General features: G+C 34.4%; 1 protein-coding gene across 1 annotated transcript in view; it reads right to left on the reverse strand.

Annotated features, from left to right (window-relative positions):
• Positions 1 to 22,228, reverse strand: part of UBA6 (ubiquitin like modifier activating enzyme 6) — a 90,071-nt gene that overhangs the window by 1,883 nt on the left and 65,960 nt on the right. The window contains exons 19-32 of the mRNA XM_040238290.1: positions 21,229 to 21,410; positions 19,488 to 19,593; positions 17,339 to 17,428; positions 17,149 to 17,229; positions 16,029 to 16,157; positions 13,950 to 14,001; positions 13,806 to 13,869; positions 12,762 to 12,831; positions 11,362 to 11,433; positions 7,237 to 7,354; positions 5,129 to 5,322; positions 4,251 to 4,378; positions 1,565 to 1,652; positions 1,264 to 1,358 (exon numbers count right to left, since the gene is read on the reverse strand). Coding sequence (XP_040094224.1) covers positions 1,264 to 1,358; positions 1,565 to 1,652; positions 4,251 to 4,378; positions 5,129 to 5,322; positions 7,237 to 7,354; positions 11,362 to 11,433; positions 12,762 to 12,831; positions 13,806 to 13,869; positions 13,950 to 14,001; positions 16,029 to 16,157; positions 17,149 to 17,229; positions 17,339 to 17,428; positions 19,488 to 19,593; positions 21,229 to 21,410 — 1,469 coding nt within the window. The remainder of the gene's footprint in view (positions 1 to 1,263; positions 1,359 to 1,564; positions 1,653 to 4,250; positions 4,379 to 5,128; positions 5,323 to 7,236; positions 7,355 to 11,361; positions 11,434 to 12,761; positions 12,832 to 13,805; positions 13,870 to 13,949; positions 14,002 to 16,028; positions 16,158 to 17,148; positions 17,230 to 17,338; positions 17,429 to 19,487; positions 19,594 to 21,228; positions 21,411 to 22,228) is intronic.

The raw sequence follows: 22,228 nt of genomic DNA on the forward strand, positions 1-22,228 counted from the left end.
TTACTTTTAAATGTAGTAATTCATCTGCTTTCGTATAATTAAGGAAATGAATGATTTACCTAACAATTTTTACCTCTGTTGGTAATAATAAAGAATATAGATCATTTATTAAAAAACACCCCCCCCAAAAAAAAACCTCATAGCAAAAAAACCCAAAATGTAAGCAATGCTTTTAAAAAATGAATATATAGATGGGAAATACAGATTCCTGCTCTTGTGAATGAAGTTTATATTATTAGTGGGGGGAGATGATAATATAGTGACTATTAGTGACAAATGTTATGAGAAAGGGAACAAGTAGAGCAGAATAAAGGGGATTAGGAGTGCTAGGCTGGGACAGTGGACAGGAATATAGTATTAGATGGGGTTCAGAGGGGCCTCTTTAGGAAGTGCAAAGACCAGAGGTGAGAGTTAGTCAGACGGCCATCTCAGAAAGAGTTGTAAGCAAAGAGAAAAACTAGAGCAAAGGTCCTATGCTGGAGAATGGAATGTTCAAGGAAAAGTAAGGAGTTCCTTATAACTGGAATATTGTGAGCAGGACAGAGAAGTATGAAAGGAACTCAGAGGAGTAAGTGGGAACCAGATACTTTTAGGGCCTTGCAGACCACTATAAAGACTGGCTGATTTTGCTCCCTCTCTTCCTTTTTATCTCTGCTCAAATGTCAGTTTATCAAATCAAAATATGACAGACAGAGGGATTACCAAGATTATCCAACATACCAATATACTGTAGCAATTTAACACACCTTTATTCTGCTTTATTTTTCCATAGCACTTACCACCATCTGATATTCATGTCCCTCCTCAAGAAGGGTAGGGACTTTGCTTCACTCACTGCTGTATCCCTAATGCTCACAAAAGTACCTGGGATATAGCAGGCACTCTTCGAAAAAATGTGCTGAATAAATGAATGACAATAACAATTGGCTTTTTTTTTTTTAATACTTCAGTCTCACCAGCCTAATCCCCAGTGCTTGCACATAAGAGGTGGATCTGCTTTTACTTAGTATATTGATCAAATCAGGTTTCTAAACCCATTAGTTTCAAAGCTGACTCAGAACTATAATAAATTCACAAGAATATTGTAATCCATGGTAGCCTATGGAGCTTGGTACGTTCGCTGTCTTTATTTCTGTCATTAGATAACAGTAAATCATGTATTTTTATCTGAACTTCAATAATCTCTATACTTAATTTTCTAGTGTACACCCAAATTATATTTCAATTTCTGAGAATCTCTTGCATACAATGTTTGATACTTACGTTAACTTCAATCTTTTTGCATGACCAGGCATTATAGGAACATAGAGCATTTTGACTCCCTGTACCACCATTGTTGGCTCAATTCCATACTTTTCCTAAAAATGAATGCCGGAAAGAGAAACAATCAAAGCTTCATCCAAACAGAAAATGGTATGTGACAATGTTTTACAACCAGTAAAAAGAGAGCAAATTTCTGATAAATAGTATTTATAAAAACCTCTAAGAGTCAGACATGACTGAACACCAGTGAGATCATGTATAAAAACTAAGACTCAAAGCAACTAATGAATAATTGTCTCACTTTGACTGCATTTATGAAATCCAAGAGGGTGAAATCTTCTTTTCCATGTATAGTCCATCTGTCCCAAATTGTAAATGATATTCCATTTCTGTTGTAGAAAAATATTCAGAACAAAAACATTTACATTTTCTTCCCTTGAGTAATAATAAAAAATACCCAGAAATCTACTATTTGTGATTTAACTAGACATTAATGTGTGAGTAAAAAAAAGGAAAATATAACTTAAAATATTCCAAAATCTTACTTCTCCAGTATACTACACAGGTAACCATTTTTATCAGTAATTTGTTATTTTTCCAATGTCTCATTATAAACCAGTGTGTCTTAGCAAGAGAGTCTGGTTTCTCAACAGCTGTATGAGTTTCACTGTGTGGATGTTTCAGTCTCCTATCATTGGACACTTGGGCTGTTCTAATCCTTGGCTATGATAAACAATGCCAGAATGAACATCCTATACATGTATCATTTGAAATGAGTGAAACCGTTTATGCAAGTTTGAAATATAGTGCTGTATATGTTTTAATATGGGTTATATTATTTTATATTCTCATCAATAATGTGTGAGAGTAAAGCTTTCTCACACTCTTGCCAAGATGGTAATTTTCAAATTTTTTGCTCTTACCAGTTTAAACTGTAAAAAATGAAAGTCCCAGGAAATTGTTCTGCTTTGTCATACAGCTTTTAGAACTAGATGCTTATTCTCATTATCCATTAGTCAGACACTAGGGGTGGCTTCTAATTCATCCGAGTTAGGCAAATGTAGATGAAACCATAAGAAAGTACAATGCTGAATAATGTGGCAGATTAATAGTGTGCTGACTATTTTACCCCACTCCAGTACTCTTGCCTGGAAAATCCCACGGATGGAGGAGCCTGGTGGGATGCAGTCCATGGGATCACTAAGAGTTGGACATGACTGAATGACTTGACTTTCACTTTTCACTTTCATGCATTGGAGAAGGAAATGGCAACCCACTCCAGTGTTCTTGCCTGGAGAATCCCAGGGATGGGAGAGCCTGGTGGGCTGCCGTCTATGGGGTCGCACAGAGTCAGACACGACTGAAGCAACTTAGCAGCAGTTTAGTCAGCAATGCTTCATGCCAGAGGCATAAGAATGAAACTGGATTCCTATCTTCCACCATACACAAAAATTATTATTAGAATGAATCGAACACCTGAATTAAGACCTAAAACCATAAAATTCCTAGAAGAAACCTCTTAGGTGGTAAGCTCCTTGACACTAGGTTTTGGTGATGATTTTTTAGATTTGACAGCAAAAGTAAAGGCAATAAAATAAAAAATAAACAAGTGGGACTGTATCAAACTCAAAATCCACATAGAAAAAAAAATCAACAAAATGAAAAGGCAACCTACTAAATGGGAGAAAATATTTGCAAATCATATATCTGATAAGGATTTAATACACAAAAATATATAGCAAACTCAGACAACTCAACAGCAAAAAGTAAAAATAAAAATAAAAATGCATACAATCCAATAACAAAATGGGCAAATGACCTGAACAATTTTCCAGAGCAAACATACAGATGGCCAATAGGTAGATAAAAAGACACTCATTATTACTATCAGAGAAATACAAATCAAAGCCACATCGAGGTATCATCACACACCTGTTAGGATGGTTATCATCAAAAATATAAAAGGTAACAAATGCTGGCAAGGATGTGAAGCAATTCAACCTCTTGTACATTTCTAGAGGGAATGTAAAATGATACAGCCACTATGGAATGCACTATTTAGGTTCTTCAAAAACAACGAAAATTGAAATACCATATGATTTAGCAAATCCACTTCTGGGTATTTATCCAAAGAAGATGCCAACACTAACTTGAAAAGGTATCTGTACTCCCATGTTCACTGAAGCATTGTTTATATAATAGCCAAGATATGGAATCAATCTAAGTGTCCATTTTGGAGGAATGGATAAAAAATTGTGGTGTCATATACAGTGAAGTATTATTCAGCCGTAAAAAGAATGAAATCCTGCCATTTGCAACAACAGAGATGGACCTTGAAGACATTATACTAAGTAAGTCTGACAGAGAAAGACGGATACCTTATCACCTTATGTATATGTGGAATTTAAAACAAATCATCTCTCTTCCCCAGAAAACTCAATCAACTAACTAGAAAAAAAAACAAAAAACCGACAAGCTCACAGAAACAGAGGCAGGTGGTAAGGATGAATGAAATGGATAAAGGGAATCAAAAGGTACAAACTTCTGGTTGTAAGGTAAGTCATGGATATATATAATGTGCAGCACAGTGACTATAGTTAATCAATAATATTATATTGCATATTTGAAAATTGCTGGGTGAGTAAATCCTGAATGTTCTTTCTCATCATAAGAAAAATTCTGTAACTATGTTTGATAATGGATGGTGACTGAACTTATTGTGGTAATCATTTCACAACATATACAGGTGTCGAATCATTGTGTTGTACACCTGAAAGTAAATTAATGTTGCAAGTCAATTATATAATTAAAAAAAGAAAAGGAAAAAAATGCTACATGAAGATGGGGTTATGACCTTGTCTTGAAGTGATAGAAAAGATATGTATATATAGAGAGGAAAAGGAGAGATAAAGCTATTATTTTTCCCTTTTAAAAAGTAAAAAAAAAAACTATTTCATTCTCATTATGAAGCAGACCTTCATGCATACCTGATTTCAGTTTTTCTTACTTCAGATGTCTCTGTAAACACTATGATTGGAATGGCTAAGTTAAGGAAACAATTTTTGTAAGCTTCAAATGGATAGTCACCAGCTACTTTGATCATCTCCAATGCAACCTAGGTAAAAGAAGGTGGTCTGATTATATAAATAGCCTAAAACTAACTATGGCTTTAATTGCACTTATATAATTTTCCTGAATTCTTCTCAAGCAATTCTGTGTAGAGTATAAAAGTAGTTATTAGACTAGAGCAATAAAGATTTCTGTAAGTCTAATTAATCTGACCATGTAATCCTCCTACTTTGAAAGCAGACACCAGCACTCAAGAAATACAGCTGTCTGAAATCATTTAATAATAGGAACAATAACTACATAGCTTCTACGAGTAACACTACAGTATAGTATAATAACTAGCATGGTCCTAAAGATTCTAAATTGTTAAGGAGTTGTTAAGGAAAGACTAAATTGAAAGAAATCCAAGTCACTATTGAGAACAGCATTTTTTTAAGGCAAAGAACTAAAATCTAACATTATCAAAGTGCAAAGTCTAGGATAGTTCATTTTATTCAAGAAAAATAAAGCACATGGATTGTATGGAGGATACAAAGACTGACTAAGAGGATTACTGCTTATAAGAAAAATTATACTCTAACTCAATGGAGCTTATTTTAAAATGTTTGCATTATCTGTAAAAGTTCAAAATACAAGATTACTGTATTTTCAGAAATACCTTACAATTTTAAATTATAAGGTCAGTAAGTATCCTTCCTTTTCTAAGATCTCCAAGTGGTATAACAGGGGTGGTATAATAGGAAAGACAGGAAGGAAGCAATGATATAGCAACATTTTCACAGAATAATAATCTCACCAAGCCAGAAACTGCAGCAGTAGATGTTGCTATAGCAGGTATAATTCTACCTGCTATGCGCTTTGTTTTCAAACGGTCAGCGGGTTCAATACTATACATTTTGGCACGAAGATTTGATGCAGCTGTGATGAAATCTATGTGTCCATTATGATCATCATCTTTTTCAAATGAAAGCACTGCCATCTGAAGGTCACCTGATGATAACCAGAAAAACAAAGTTTGCTAGTAAGTAATAAAGGCTTTACTAAGTAAAAAGCAATATGGGCTCACTACTGTTGAAGAATCTTTTCTGTGTTTTGTTTAGCTTTGTAAGTAACTGAAAAATACCAAAAAAGAAAAAAAGAAAAAAGAAAGAAAAGTCAGAGAACTTAAATTATTGAAGGACATGAAAATGATGGCTTTAATACCACTAAATTAGAGAAATTTTGATATTAAAAAACTTTTCTAAAAAATATAAAAATAAAGTTGTGTCGGATTCATGTCAATGTATGATGAAACCAATACAATATTGTATAGTAATCAGCCTCCAAAAAAATAAATAAATAAAGTGAAAAAAAAAGCCATGTACATTTACTATTAAGCAGTTTACAATAAAAAAGTCAACACTGGGTACTGTTCAAAAACCGATTCCCTAAGTAATACTCTGAAATATTTTACCTCTGATAACTAAGAATAGAGTCAACTGGTCAAATAAAAACAAGTATTTTAGGGGAAGTTTTTTAGATTAATTTGTGGTTCCCCAAATCATTTTGCAGACAGGTGTAGCCTGATCTGTGATGAAATAAAAAGTAAGAAATGGTAATGTTTTTTCTAGAATTCTAATTATTAACTTAGGATATCAACTGTTTACTTGCTAAATAGTTGGTTGTAAATCACACAGTTGTGTCCGACTCTTTGCGACCCCATGAACTGTAGCTCGCAGACTCTGTCCATGGGATTCTTCAGACAAAAACACTGAAGTGGGTTGCCATTCTCTTCTCCAGGGTAACTTCCCAACACAGGGATTGAACCTGGGTCTCCCGCATTGCAGGGAGATTCTTTTACTGTCTAAGCCCATCAGGGATGCCCTAAATAGTTGGCTAATCTAGGTTTTTTTCTTGAATTTTACTGGCCTTTATGTAAAATCCCCAAACTTTGGAAACTGCTGATTTATGTAGTTAAAGGATGCTGAGAAGGTCTCAAAACGTAAGCTAGTACAGATCTGTTTTTCAGTAATAAAAATTCAGTTTTCTATATTTAAGATCATTTAGTAAGGGTGTACAAAGGTCAGATTTATATTACCTGTGTATAATTATGGAAGCCAAGAAGAAATCTGTCTATAATTTTTTTATCCTAAAGTGACTTAACTGGGTCTCAGGTTTAGTCCGGCTTCTCTGGAATCTCAGCTGGTAAAGCATCTGCCTGCATTGCAGGAAAGCTGGGTCTGATCCCTGGGTTAGGACATCCCTGCAGGAGGGCATGGCAACCCACTCCAGTATTCTTGCCTGGAGAATCCCCATGGACAGAGGAGCATGGTAGGCTGCAGTCCATGGAACTGCAGAGTTGGACATGACTGAGCAACTAAGCACACATGCACACACACAGGGTTAGTCTCCACAAGAACTCCATTTTTCATTCATTATGCTAGCAGTAAGTTATAAAGCAAGGACATAACAGAATCTCAAGGATTTAAAGAATCAGAACAACAAAAACAAAGCAGACTTACATATCAGCCTTTAAGGATAAGGTAAATGGTGGAGAAAACTGGTGAATTTAATTATAGTTCAAGATGAACAGTGACTTTCATATGATCATGAAATCAAGTAATATCATTATTATTACTGATTTAATTTCACAACCTGTTAAAGCGTCTGCCTCCAATACAGGAGACCCAGGTTCGATCCCTGGGTCGGGAAGATCCCCTGGAGAAGGAAATGGCAATCCACTCCAGTATTCTTGCCTGGAGAATCCCATGGATGGAGAAGCCTAGTAGGTTACAGTCCACAGGGTTGCAAAGAGTCGGACACGACTGAGCGACTTCACCTCACCTCACCTCACCTCCGAGTATAGAGCTTAGTGAAAATAAAATATTGTTAGCTCAAAATAGTTTTATAAGGATTTCCCCTTACTTGTGGTAGCTTCATTAGATGAAATAGCCTTTTCTAGTTGGAAAATAGCATTCCTCTCATCTTCACTGCTCACAGGAACATGATCCGGTTTCCTTGCAGCTTCATCTGTTTGAACAACCTTTAAATATATGTATACGTATTCATTAACGATATCACCTCTTACAAATAAGCTTAATTAACATATCTGCTTTTATCAAACAAGTCATAAAGAGGAAACATTCTTTCTAGTTTAATTAGATTATTAGCTATTATGGTCTGAAGTATTTTATACCTTATACTGGTAAATAATATTTACATATTTATTATCTACTGCCTCACACTGACATAAACTCTATGAGAACAGGAGTTTTTATCTGAGAGAATCTCAATATATCTAAAATAAACCTGCCTAAGTTAAAAATACTTACTGAATACTTTATAAGATCTGAATTCATACAAATTTCTTTTAAAATTCCACACTAAAATATAGTTAATATTAATCAATAGCTCGCAATTCTGAAAAATCAACTTCAAAACAAATTATGTACCTCTAACTAGTGCAAAGTTCTTTTGTGTCTCAAAGAAATTGAAGAAATCCACAAATCATATGTGAGTGAGTGAAGTCACTCAGTCGTGTCCAACTCTTTGTGATCCCGTGGACTGTAGCCCACCAGGCTCCTCCGTCTATGGGGTTCTCCAGGCAAGAATACTGGAGTGGGTTGCCATTTCCTTCTCCAAGGGACCTTCCCGACCCAGGGATCGAACCCAGGTCTCCTGCGTTGCAGGGAGACGCTTTAATCTCTGAGCCACCAGGGAAGCCGCAATCATATAATATGGGGGTGTAAAATATTTATTGAATGCTGACATGAAGTTCTATCTCAAAGAACATGTGTTCCTTCTTACAGCTGCATGCTTAGGACAGCACATAAAAGTAATTTATCTTTAAGAAATTACTTATTAAACACAAGGTCAGAGAAGTTCAGATCAGTTCAGTTCAGTAACTCAGTCATGTCCGACTCTTTATGATCCCATGGAATGCAGTACGCCAGGCCTCCCTGAGGCCTACTCAAACTCATGTCCATCAAGTTTGTGATGCCATCCAACCATCTCAACCTCTGTCGTCCCCTTCTCCTCCTGCCTTCAATCTTTCCCAACATCAGGGTCTTTTCCAATAGTCAGTTCTTCACATCACGTGGCCAAAGTATTGGAGTTTCAGCATCAGTCCTTCCAATGAATATTCAGGACTGATTTCCTTTAGGATTGACAGGTTGGATTGTCCTGCAGTCCAAAGGACTCTCGAGTCTTCTCCAATACCACAGTTCAAAAGCTTCAAGTCTTTGGCGCTCAGCTTTCTTTATAGTCCAACTCTCACATTCACACATGAGTACTGGAAAAAGCATAGCCTTGACTAGACGGACCTCTGTTGGCAAAGTAATGTCTCTGCTTTTTAATATGCTGTCTCAGTTGGCCACAACTTTTCTTCCAAGAAGCAAGCCTCTTTTAATTTCATGGCTGCAGTCATCATCTGCAGTGATTTTGGAGCCCCCCCAAATAAACTCTCGTCCTTGTTTCCATTGTTTCCCCATCTACTTGCCATGACGTGATGGGACCGGATGCCATTATCTTACTTTTCTGAATGTTGAGCTTTAAGCCAACTTTTTCACTCTTCTCCTTCATCAAATGGCTCTTTAGTTCTTTGCTTTCTGCCGTAAAGGTGGTATCATCTGCATAGCTGAGGTTATGATATTTCTCCTGGCAATCTTGATTCCAGCTTGTCCTTCATCCAGCCCAGGTTTCTCATGATGTACTCTGCATATAAGTTAAATAAGCAGGGTGACAATATACAGCCTTTACGTACCCCTTTCCCGATTTGGAACCAGTCTGTTGTTCCATGTCTAGTTCTAACTGTTGCTTCTTGACCTGCATATGTTTCTCAGGAGGCAGGTCAAGTGGCCTAGTATTCCCATCTCTCTAAGATTTTTCCACAGTTTGTTGTGATCCACACAGTCAAAAGCTTTGGAGTAGCCAATAAAACAAAAGTAGATGTTTTTCTGGAACTGTCTTGCTTTTTCGATGATCCAGTAGATGTTGGTAATCTGATATTCTCAAACCAAGAAACCAGCTACATCATTACTAAAATACTTCTTTTTTAAAAAAACACATCCAACTCACATTTTACATATTAAGTATTATTACAAGTATTTGAGGACTTCCCTGGTGGCTCAGATGGTTAAGCATCTCTCTATAATATGGGAGACCTGGGTTTGATCCCTGAGTTGGGAAGATCCCCTGGAGAAGGAAATGGCAATCCACTCTAGGACTATTGCCTGGAAAATCCCATGGATGGAGGAGCCTGGTGGGGCTGCAGACCCATAATTCAAAAGGAGTCAAGGAAGCAGTAATTTTTATTTGCCAAAATATGCAGTTGGTACTTTAGTCTGTGGCCATCTGTTACCTAGGAGTACCAGACCCTGAAGCTTTGGGGAAGCTGCTTCAAGGAGTTTTAAGCTAATTAGTCCTGTTAAAATTGTGGCTTATTTGCTCAGGATAATATATTACCCCTAAACTTCAATACAGAAAGAAGCAATTCAAGCTAGAAAACACTGAAGAGCAGTAAAGACCTGCAAAGTTATTGATGCATATTTCCTTGGTGGCTGTCTAGCAGTTCTGTGCATTAAAACATGGGCTAGGAATGTTTATAACAGAGTTTTGTTTATCCTTTCTGTACTTTTGTGACTACAAGTCATGAATATCTCATTCAGAAAGTCCATTCACTTGTACAAAATGAACTATCTACAAGTTTCCTTTTCTCTGAAATAAAAATGCAGAGTGGACGACTGCAAAACCATTTCCGACTTGAATTTTGCATGGAGGCAGTCATTACTCCACATTTTCCAGTATAGTTAAAAGATAAGGGGAACAGAAAGGTTCTGTTTATTGTTAAGGGTTTACAGTTTATTGTTACTGTTAAGGGTTTTGTGGTTTATTTTTTTTAAAGTGCATACAAAAAGGGGTATGATGAACTGAAAAAAATATTTAGTATTTCAGACTTTCCTATTTACCCTGCGTACATTTCATGTTCCACCTTTATTAATACTCCCTGTCTCTCTCTCCTTCCAACATATTTGCCTGGCAAAATTCCAACCCTTATTAAAATCCTATTCCCAGCTATTCTACAATAGCATCCAAGCAGCTAAACTGCCTTTTCTCTAGACTCATTTGGTGGAATATATTATTGGAATTAACATTAAGTTGATCCTAAGTATTGTCTCAAAATTATACATTTTCTAATTTCTCACTTAGCCCATGGCAATTATTCATATCTTTCTTTTTTTGCTCTGCTCAAACATCCTCTATCTTTTCCCCATCACTCAGAGCTATTAATGTTTCTTTTCTTCAACTAAGAAAACAACAATCTTTTTTTCCCCCTCTCATACTCAGAGCAATTCCTCATAAATCCTGTCAGGGCTACAGCAAAATATACACAAAATTCAACCTCTTAAAACTTCCCCTACTTCATTCAAATCACCATCATCTCTTGCCTATAATAGCCTAATAACTTATTTTGCTCCCTCTCTCATGTCTCATATAATCCTTCTTAACACAATTGCCAAGGTCCTCCTTTTAAATATGTCAGATTGTACCTTGTGTTTTAAATCTTCAACTGCCTTATTCCATAATAAAACATAAAGTACTTATCATAACCCTCACCACCTCTGCAATCTCACTGTCTATCACTCTTCTACCATAGTCTCCTCAAGAAAAATTCTCTTGTCTTCTTGCTCTGCTGTTTGCACTGCTTTTTCACCAGATAATAGCATGGCTCACTCCTCATTTCCTTCAGGCTTCTGTTCAGACATAACCATATCAGAGAAGCTGTCCTCTTTTAGCTCACATAAAATGTCACCAGCTACATAACCTTTGTTTTCCCTGCTTTGCCTTTTCTTATCAGCTCTTCTGCCCATAATGCAATATTACATAATTATTGGCATTAAAAAAAAAATAGTCTGTCTTTGATCCCTTAGAATATAACTCCTACAAGAACAAGAATTTTGTTCATTATGGGCTTTTCCAGGTTTAGAATGAAACTTGACATAAGAAGTAGTTCAATGACTATTTGCTGAATGAATGAACTTGTACACGTACCTTGTCAGATGGTTTGAATTCCTGAATCTTTACTTCAGAAAGAATATTCAACAGGATATCTGCTGATAAGTCCTGATTTTTAAAACAGTAATTTTTATCACCATATTCTTAAAATTCTGAATTCTAAAGCTAAACACAACCAAAAAATGGTACTTTAACATGCTAAAATATTTGAGTAATTTATAACTATTTAGACCACATATGTTTGTTTGTGACATTTACTTTTATTTCTATAGAAATATCATTTGTAATGGCTGGGAGGTGGGGGCGGTGCATGTAAAAAAGTACTTAATAGTCAACGTATTAGTTGACCAAAATCTTAGTCTTTCAAATTCTTAAAAAGTTAGTTTTAGGACTGCTTGTGAGTATCACAGAGTGCCCTGAGATCAGGAACTATCTCTTCAATGTTTTACAAAGTTCCCTGCAGAAAGTTTTGTTCAATATACGCTGACTCAATAAATAAATGAATAAATAAGTAAATGGGATTCATATCTTCAGAAGCTGGAAAATATTTACATGGTTCAAGATAAACTTAGATTAATTTAAAGCTATATACGTTTTTATTATTAAGAATCTGCTTAGGAAAAACTGAGACATAGTGCTTTTGAGGTCACCTACAACTCTTATCACAAATTACCACTTTTTTCACAAGAAGAATAACTAACTGGATACCACTATCTTTACCAGATATTTATGGTATATTTTACTGTGTTTTAACCCCAAAAGGGATTTATCTACATTTTTATGTAGATTCAAAAGAGCCAGTGCTAGTTATGAATCTGACTATGTTCTCCCATTCAGCCTAGTACCTAAAAGTATAACCATTTATTTAGCCCTATTATGCATTTGAGGATGAAGATTCACTAATGCAGACCTCCCTTTCAAATAAAACTGCATTAGATCCTTTATATATTAGTCAATGAAGGCAATGTCTAAGAAAAAATGTATAAATGATAAAAGTTAAGAAATGTTAATATGGGAGAGCATTTTCAGGTCTCCTGAGATGCACATAGGTTAATTTCACAAAATAAGCCAAACAAATGTTAATAAAGAGAACCACTAAGGAATATTTAAAATTTGTTATGATATAGGTCACTTTGGGTTTTCAAAGTAATTATAATAGTTAAAGTTTGCAGGTCACAAACATTTTAAAAACAAAGATAAGATTTCTCTTACAAATATTTGTTTCACTACCTAAATTCAGAAAGAAAAATTCAACTTTCTTCTACTTAGTAATGCTGCAATGAGGTGTTTAGCTTCTGCTATATTAGAAAGGGCAACACTACAACAAAATTAAAAGTTTATATCAAAGAATGATTCTTATAAAACACATTCTGATGATGCAATTAAGCTAGGTCTTCTAATTCATTCTATCTGTTAGGGTTTGAAGAATATCTTACCTCTTCTGTAAATGGAATGCAATAGATTGTAGCATATAATTTTGCAGCATTTAGAAGAAAACTGAAGTGCCTTTTGAAATTAAAAAAATAAAGTGTGAGTGTACAATTTCAAAGATGTTTAATTCATCAGAAACTATAGCCTTTAAAATGTTGAAGACAAGTAATGTTCAGGATTATTATTATTTTTTTTAATTAAGCAATGAAATTCTGGTCTAGACCAAGGCATTGCCAAAGCTATAAAAAAGAAAACATCAGATGTTTATTTTCATAAGGACTATTATTCAGGTAGTGATCAAGACTACTCTGGGGAGAGAAGTGGTCAAAAGTAGAAAATTAAAGTATTGAAAGAAAATTCATTTTAATTCATAATAAAATATTGCAAATTTGGTTTTAAAACGTGTATAATAAGATCAAACTAAGCAAATGAGTGTTTAAAAACAAAAAAGTCAAGTTTTACAGAAGCAGCAGCAGGATAAGGTGACTAGAATAAGCTCCAGAGGAAAAAACAAAGCACAGAGTTACTTGTTGAAAGTGCTTAATTAAGCTAAGTGCTTAATTAAAATGTGTACATAAAAGTGAGTGTGTGTGTTTATAAATGTGTATCTAATACAGATAGGATATACAGGTATTTACTCAAAGATCAACTCCTTTGAAAATTAATCTGAGAATATTTAGGGAGTTATTTAGCAATAATCATTCTCCCCCATATAATCAAAGTTTCTTATATACTGAGTTCATTAAATAGGAGAACATTTGTTTTCATTTTACATTTTCTATGAATAAAGTCAAAGAGATGACACTTTGGTTGCACTTTAGAAAAGATAAAAATAATGAAGCTATTTACCATGTAAATAAACAGATTTATCTATGTGGGGAGAGAAGAATTGTGGCTTGCTTTCTTGGCCAAAATGCTAGATTCTTAGATTAAGATGGATGCAATATTTTAACATTAAAATGTTTGAAGTTTTTACCCTGCAATGTAAACCTAAACAGTTAAGAGGTTTACAATGAAGGATATATATAAAACTGGATATATATACTTACAAAGGTTCATTTAGATCAAATTTTAATGGAGAGGGGGGTCTCTTTGGTGACTGCCAAAACAAACCTAACAAAATGAAAAAATACATTATTTTCAATTTCAGCAGTCAATAATAAACCACATTAAACTTTCTTCTCAATACTTACTGCCATCTTTTAATCGTGTGTCCAGAGGGAAACAGTGAAGCAGCTGAAGAGCCTAAAGAAAAAAAACTGAATTAAAAACAATCACTACTCATTATTAACTGAAGCAAAAAAAAAAAAACATAAAAAGATATACAGTAAAGTCTCCCAATCACCCTGTACATTATCTGTCCATTCTCCTGTCACTGACCCTGACCCTCACTTGGAATAACCTCTAGCTATTTTTTTATCAACACTTACATACATATTTTTTGCATCTATGACAAATATGAATATAGATTATTTTATCCCTTTTACACAAATGGTGGCATACTTTACATCTCACTCTGCCCCTTTTGGAGAAGGAAATGGCAATCCACTCCAGTATTCTTGCCTGGATAATCCCGTGGACAGAAGAGCCTGGTGGGCTACTGTCCACGGGATTGCAAAGAGTCAGACATGACTGCGCAACTAAACAGGAAACTCTCCTTTTGAAGAGCTAATTCTTAAACAAACCAACCAAAAAATCCAGTAAAAATACATTACATTTTTTATTTTGAAATGATATGATGTTTGAGATTTGCTTCAAAACCATCTAGGGGGAGGGTACACTAGGCGGGATATATATGAAACAGGATTTCTGTGAGTTCTGTGATTCTGTGCATGCATGCCCAGTCATGTCTGACTCTTTGTGACCATGGACTGTATGTAGCCTGCCAAGCTCCTCTGTTCATGGGATTTTCCGGGCAAGAATACTGGAGTGGGTTGCCATTTCTTCCTCCAGAGGATCTTCCCAACCCAGGAATAGAACTCACATCTCCTGAGTCTCCTGCACTGGTAGGCAGATTCTTTACCACTGGGTCACCTGGGGTTCTATGAGTTGGTAATTGTTAAATCTGGGTGAAGAATATATGAGGAGTACATGGAGATTCACTACATGCTACTTCCTCTATTATTTCTGTGGTTGAATTTTTCCATAAGACAAAAAGTTAAAAAACCCACAGATGATAAAGACAAAAAAAAAAAAAAGAGTTCTTTAGATTTTGAAACATGAAGTCACTGATAGTCATGTTAAGAATAATTTCAATGGCCATGGGGAAAGAAGACACATATTGGGTAGAGATATGGCAACAGTGAGTACAAACCACTTTTCCAATAAGCAGAGCAAAAAAAAAGGAAGTAAAAAGTAGCGTTAAGTATAATTAAAAAATGTTTTAAAACAGATGAACTTATTTTATATTTCAATAGGTAAGAACCTAAAAAGAGGGAGAGATGAAAGACAGTGATGGACACATTTCAGGAACTATATGTAACTGGAGAAAGAATAACATCTAACATTTCACTAAATATTTATGGGCATTTATTTATGGGCCAGGTTCTATGCTAAATACTTTGCATGTATTAACTCACTTAATCCTCACCACTATACTATGAGTCAGGTACCAATTTATAACCCCCTTTTTACAATGAGGAAACAGACAAAATGTGATTGTTAGATTTAGATGGAGAAGGCAAAATTCCAACAAATTTCTAATGGAATCTCTATTTTCTCCATCTCTTGTTTTAATTTGAACAAAAAGCTTCTTTTAAGACTGATTAAATGTATTCCTTCTCTAGAAGGAATCTGTATTTTAAAACCCATTTTGTACACAGAAAGACAAGAATTACTTAAATGCACAACTGACAAGACAATGAGTGGAGCTGAAACACATTCTACCTAGTAACTCAGATGGTAAAGAAACTGCCTGCAATGCAGGAGACTAGGGTTTGATCCCTGGGTAGGGAAGATCTCCTGGAAAAGGGAATGGTACCCACTCCAGTATTCTTGCCTGGAGAATGCCATGGACAGAGGAGTCTGGAGGCTACAGTCCATGGAATTACAAAGAGCTGGAAGGACTTAGCGACTAACACTTTCACACTTGAATCAGTAACATTCAGAAAGAAATTGGTTGTGTGTCCATCACTTGTTCTCAGTTAACCTATTCATTTTTGAAAAGGTTCCAAAAAGAAAGAGTAGACATTTCAGGTCAATTAAATGAATGTCATAATAATTAAATGAGTCAAGTTTAGACTTTTTCTAAATGTTTTACAGTATACACATACCTTATGGTTAAAATATTTTTCAAACTTTAGTCTTGCTAATTCTACACACTGGGACCAATTTCTAGGTCTTCTGCTAAGTAACTTAATTACTTGAAAACAGCCTTCTAAACTGTGTCCAGTTTGTATCTTCTAGAATGAGGAAAAAACAAAATAAACACATGTCCAATTAATCACACAAACATACACATGCATTTCCCAGGAATTGTTAGGCAAATTTTGAAGTGCTAGCTCATGTGCCTTAATTTATTATTCTCATATCAAGCTCCCTGTCTCTGTCTTTCTCCTTTCCCTCTTTCTTTTCTTTTTTGGAGGGGGAATGGGTAAAGATCGCATGTAAAATTTTAACTCTCAAACTGTTTCTTATCTCACAAGTCATTCTCATGTCTGGCTAGTTGCAAGTTAATATTATAAATGCACTTATTATAAGAAGTGCTATGAATAATATTTTACACTAAAAAGTTGGCCTTTTTAGTGCAGAATTGAAGGAAAGTAAGAAAGCAGCTTTGAAGCTGTCCTCACCATGAGACTAATAAAATCTGAAACCTTGGCCTATTTCTGAAATTTTCACTAGAACTTACCTCAGTTTTTTCCAAAGAGCTTAACAATCTTGTTTTATTATTTGTAGCTATCTCATCATTATTATTATACACCCTTATTAGGCTGAACCATATGAACTGCTGTTCTGTGAATCAAACATGGTAAAATAGTGGCAATTCCATATAGTTTGACCAAACTAAAAAAAGAAGGGTTATTTGTGACCTGCTAACTTCAAGATTCCTCAAATACTTACTTACTATGTAAATAATAATGCATAACTGTTTAAGAATATAAAATAAATGATTTATAGGCAACTTGAAAGTACGATTTCAATGACAAAATGTTGGGGTTAGCAGATACAAACTATTATATATGGAATGGATAAACAACAAGGTCCTACTGTACAAAACAGGGAACTACATTCAATACCCTGTGATAAACCATAATGGAAAAGAATATGAAAAACAATGTGCGTGTGTATATATTTGTATATATAGAAAATGGAAGCATCTTACTATACTGCAGAAATTAACACTATACTGTAAATTAACTATACTTCAAAATAAAGTGTATTGATTTTTACCTGTAAGACTTCTTCTGCAGATGGATATGTTTGCCAAAATTTGTTAAACAGTGAAGGCTTGTGCGAAAAGGAACTTTCAAACTATAACAGAAAAGAGGAAGAAAATATTATAAATAGGAGTCTGTTTAAAAGATAGAAATACCATCTTTTCTACTTCAGAGAAAACTTTCTTATACAATATCTTTATTACCTTATCTCTTGCCCATTGTATAGTGTGTTCAATAGCAGCTGGAAAGGATTTTAGGGTACAAAATGGTATTTCTTCTTCTGGGGGATCCCGCTAATTTATAAAATATGACAACAGTTAGCAACAATGACAATTTTTAATGGATTAAATTTACTTGAGTGTTTTAAGACCATTAAAAAATAAAATTAAAAAATGAAATAAATCCAACTTAAAAAAAATCTTTTTCCTAGGCATTAAGAGGAAACAGTGATTATTTTGACACTCAACAGACTTGTTTATACGGCAAAGTAACAACAAACTCCTCTGGTATCATGTAGTACCATAACAGACTACCAAATATAATTATATGATTTTTCTCAAAGCATAAAGGTAACATTTAAAACTTTATAACATTGTTTATTTTGAAAAGTAATTAGAGAATTCCTCATACAGTGCTCAGCATACCATGAGTTTCTTTCTCCAGGGAGAAACAATATTTGCAAACAGGAATCATGATGGTCTCTTACAAAAAGCATGTATTAAATAAATGACAGATGTCTTTGTTGTGTCATGTGAAAATGAAGAAATCCATATTTATTACAGGTACTTTTGTACGTTTAGTCTTACTGGCTTACCCAATCTAAAATAACTCACTTTGTCTCCTTTTACTTAGAGATTTTTTTTGTTATTGTAAAGATTTGTGCTTATTATTTTTTAATTTTTTATTTCATGGCTATGCTGGGTCCAGTGTGCAGGCTTTTTCTACTTGTAGCAAGAGGGGGCCACTCTCTAGTTGCTGTGTGCAGGCTTCTCTTGTTATGCAGCATAGGCTCTAGGGCACACAGACTTCAGCAATAGCAGAGTACAGGTTCAGTAGCTGTGGCTCGTGGACTCTAGAGAACAGGCTCAGGAGTTGTGGCACACAGGCTCTGCTGCCCCACGGCATGTGGAATCTTCCCAGACCAGAGATCAAACCCATTTTCTCTGCCCTGGCAGGTGGACTGTTAACCACTGGACCACCAGGGAAGTCCTTACTTAGAGATTTGTATTTTACTTTGTTGATCTATAAAATACCACAAAATATTTTATAAGCCAAGAGGAAAGTCAGAAGAAACACTTACTTCTAGTTTTCCTGAATATGAAGGCATGGTCTATAAATAAATAGGAGAAGGTTTGGGAAAGATGTAGTAGTATGAGAGAATCAGGACTTTCAGAAATTTGCAACATCCCCTATTTTGAAAATCTTCCAGAATGACCCCGGCATATCATGAGTTTCTTCATCTAATTTACTTCAAAACAAACTTATCAACTTTGTCTCTTATCATGTCTTTACTATATAAACTTCTGATTTCATGAGAGTAGAGGGGGAAACAAATTTTATTAAAATTTAATAATTTTACTAAACCATATATATCCATTAAATAAAGGGAATGTTTATGCTTATAAAATAATATTCTTTTAATTTTACAAATAGGGCTGACCTTTTAAAAATTATTTTTAAAGCCTACAATTATTTCCTAGACTAGTGATTTTTAAATTTAGTAGTATCTCAATATCACTTGTAGAGGTTAATAAAAAAGTTACATCTATATCATTTATATAAAATACACAGGTATAAATGACTTGGTTCCTCATATGGAGAAACTGAGTCTTCAGTAAGATTTTGGGTGGGTCACTAAGGTTGTTAGGAAACTAATCAAGCAGCAATAAGAAACAGTAAACTCATAAGAATAATATTCCAGAAAGACCAGAAACAAAATTCTGATGATTAAAAAAAATACATTTAGGGCTTCCAGGTGGCTCAGTGGTAAAGAACCCATCTCCCAATGCAGGAGGCACAGGTTCAATCCCTGGGCCGGGAAGATCACCTGCAGTAGGAAATGGCAACTCACTCCAGTATTCTTGCCTGGACAGAGGAGCCTGGTGGGCTACAGTCCATGGGGTAAGTAACAGAGTCAGACATGACTTGGCAAATAAAACAAGAAAGTAAGTTTAACTATATTTAAAAAAATGTCTATGCATATATGCACAAACATCATTGGCAGATCAAAATCAGAACAGATTAAGGATGTTTAACCAAATGTGCTGACTGATAAAGAGAAACAAATCATGAGATAGAAAAATGATAACATATAAAAAAGAAACATTTACTTAAAAAAACTGGTTCACTTACATGACTATTATAGGATTCAGTTAAATGAGGTACAATAACTTCAGTGTGTCCCTTAGTGCCCATCGTTCCAGAATCTAACAGGGGCCGTAGATTTGCTAAGCATCGGCTAAGCAAAAAGATAGGTAACAAACATAGAAGTCAGCAATAACAATGTTAAGCAGAGGACATTCTACCAATGTTTACTGACCATTACACATGTTGATCACTTCTTGGATATAATATTTTAGGAAACAGATACATTACCACCAAAAACCCATTTATTATTTCCATCCCCTTCCCCCCATAAACTTTGTTGCTCAATCTAGCAACTTTTGCCTCCACCTTCCATTACCAAAATTGAGTAGTTTTAGAATGAGATACACTATATTTATCTTGTTCTAAAACGCCTACAAAATTGTGGGCTTTTTTCCTTCTGAGTTAACTCTTAATTAATGTATTACTCTTTCTTCTCTTGCTTTCTATTTCTTCTTTGGTTATTTTCTGACTCTCTAACTATATATCTATATCTATCTATCTATATCTATCTATCTATCTATATATATATATAAAACTCTCTCTATATATATCTACCTTACTATAGGCTTCCCTAGTGGCTCAGTGGTAAAGAATCTGCCTGCAATGCAGGAGCCACAGGTTCTATCCCTGGGTCGGGAAGATCCCCTAGAGAAGGGCATGGTAACCCACTCCAGTACTCTTGCCTGGAAAACCCCATAGACAGAGGAGCCTGGCAGGCTACAGTCCGTAGCGTCACAAAGAGTTGGGACACAACTGAAGTGACTGAGCACAAACACACCTTACTATATCTTTTCAACATTTTCTTTATCCCAAACCTTCTTTCTAAAGAGTTACAATATCTATATTCTATATACTCTCATTTTTTAAAGTTTCTTTTTGTTTTTTTGCTGGCCAAGATTATAAACTTTCCATTATACTCTCAACTGGTAAATATTCTTGTTAATAAATCTGCTCTAGCACTCTAACATTAAAGAATCATATAAACATGTAAGAAAGATTATATAAGGTATGTACATCACAGTCATTTATTCATCTACTTATTTAAAAAATATTTACTGAATGACATCACATATTCAGCACTAAAGATAGAGTGATGGGAAAATAAATAAAAACTGAATAAATGACTTAGTGAGGAGACAAACATTAAATAAATATGCATGTCAATAAAAATAAGTGCAATGAAGGAAGAAAACAGTATTGTGAAAGATTATCAGAGAAGGATCTAATTTAGAATTTTGGGGTTAAAGGAAGTCTTTTTCAATAAAGACAGTCAGACTGAAACTAAAAGGATGAGGGGGAAAAACTAAAGGAAGTGAAGAATAAGTAAGTAGATTTGGGGTTGACTTTTAGAATATAAACACAATTTCTTGAGACTGAAGGAGAGTATGTGCAAGTCCCTGAGGTGAAATGTGTTAGATGTTCCCCTGTAAGAACAGAAAGAAAGAACGTGTAGCTAGAATAAGGAGAGCCAGGGAAAAAGAGCAAATTTTAAGCTGGAGTCATGGACAGGTGGCAGATACTTTATGAAAAAAATTTAGATCATTTTAAAGATTTAAAATTTTATCCTATCTATAGTGGAAATCATCAGAAGTTCTGGGTTCAAGAACTATAATAGGAATGTAAAGAATAATCAGAAAATTCAGTAATTGTTCAATAAATAGGTATAAAAAATGAAGTAAAAACAAAACAAAGACAATTTCTATGAACCTGAATTTCAAGAACATACCTGTCTACATATCTCCTGGCTTCCACATTATCTAAGGCTGTAATAATTATATCCTGCTTAGTATAGAACTCATCATTGTAAATTGCCTCAGTGGCTGAACATACTTTGTTCAAATGTGCATCTATCTTTAACTGAGGATTTATTTTCAGGATTGCATCAGCAGCAGTATAGCTTTTAGGCTTCTAAACAATATATAAAAACAGAGGAAATAAATGTTAACAGGAAAAATAGACCATGATTGAACATATACAATTTACATATGAAGAATAATGTAATGAGACTGGTTTTCATTTTTAATTTGTGAAAATTATATTTGTTGTGGTCATGCTAAATCCCAATACTGCATATTAGAATTAATAATTCATACATTATTATGCCTACAAAAAGTTTAGAACACATTCAGCAAAATATCCGAAATGTAAGTTCTGCAGAAAATGAGCTCAGAGGTATGGTAATTTAACATTTTAAAATCTAAAATCTTTTAAAAAAACAACATTTCTGGATGGATATATTTAAGAAATTATTTGTTTCAGTTATAATTTTTTAAAATCACTGGTTATTATTTTAAGTGTTACAAACTGTAAACATTAGAAGTTTAAAGCAAACAGGCTTTAATAGTTCTTCTATAAGTAAAATGCACAAAGTTCAGTGAATGAATATTATGACATAAATTTTAGTTCCTTAAAGACCCTGTTACTTAGTTCTTTATATTTGGATAGGTGAGCCATTTGGTTAACTATGCCACTTACACAACTATGTAAAAGTATGCTTTATCTTTCTGTTTATGATATTTCTAAGCTAATTTACTAAGATTCTCAATGAGCTGTACTAAACAATAAAGTGAAAAAACATTTCTAAAGTCAGAGCAAAGTTACTTGACTGTTTCTTTTCCTGACAAATATTTTGACCTCTCTAAAAAAAGACAGAAAATAAGCATTGGTTTACAATCAAAATGGATTGTTAAATAATCAAACAAGATCAAAAGAGCAAAAAATTATCT

The sequence above is a fragment of the Oryx dammah genome, unplaced genomic scaffold, assembly GCF_014754425.2.
Source record: "Oryx dammah isolate SB20612 unplaced genomic scaffold, SCBI_Odam_1.1 HiC_scaffold_3, whole genome shotgun sequence".
Taxonomy (NCBI): Eukaryota; Metazoa; Chordata; class Mammalia; order Artiodactyla; family Bovidae; genus Oryx; species Oryx dammah.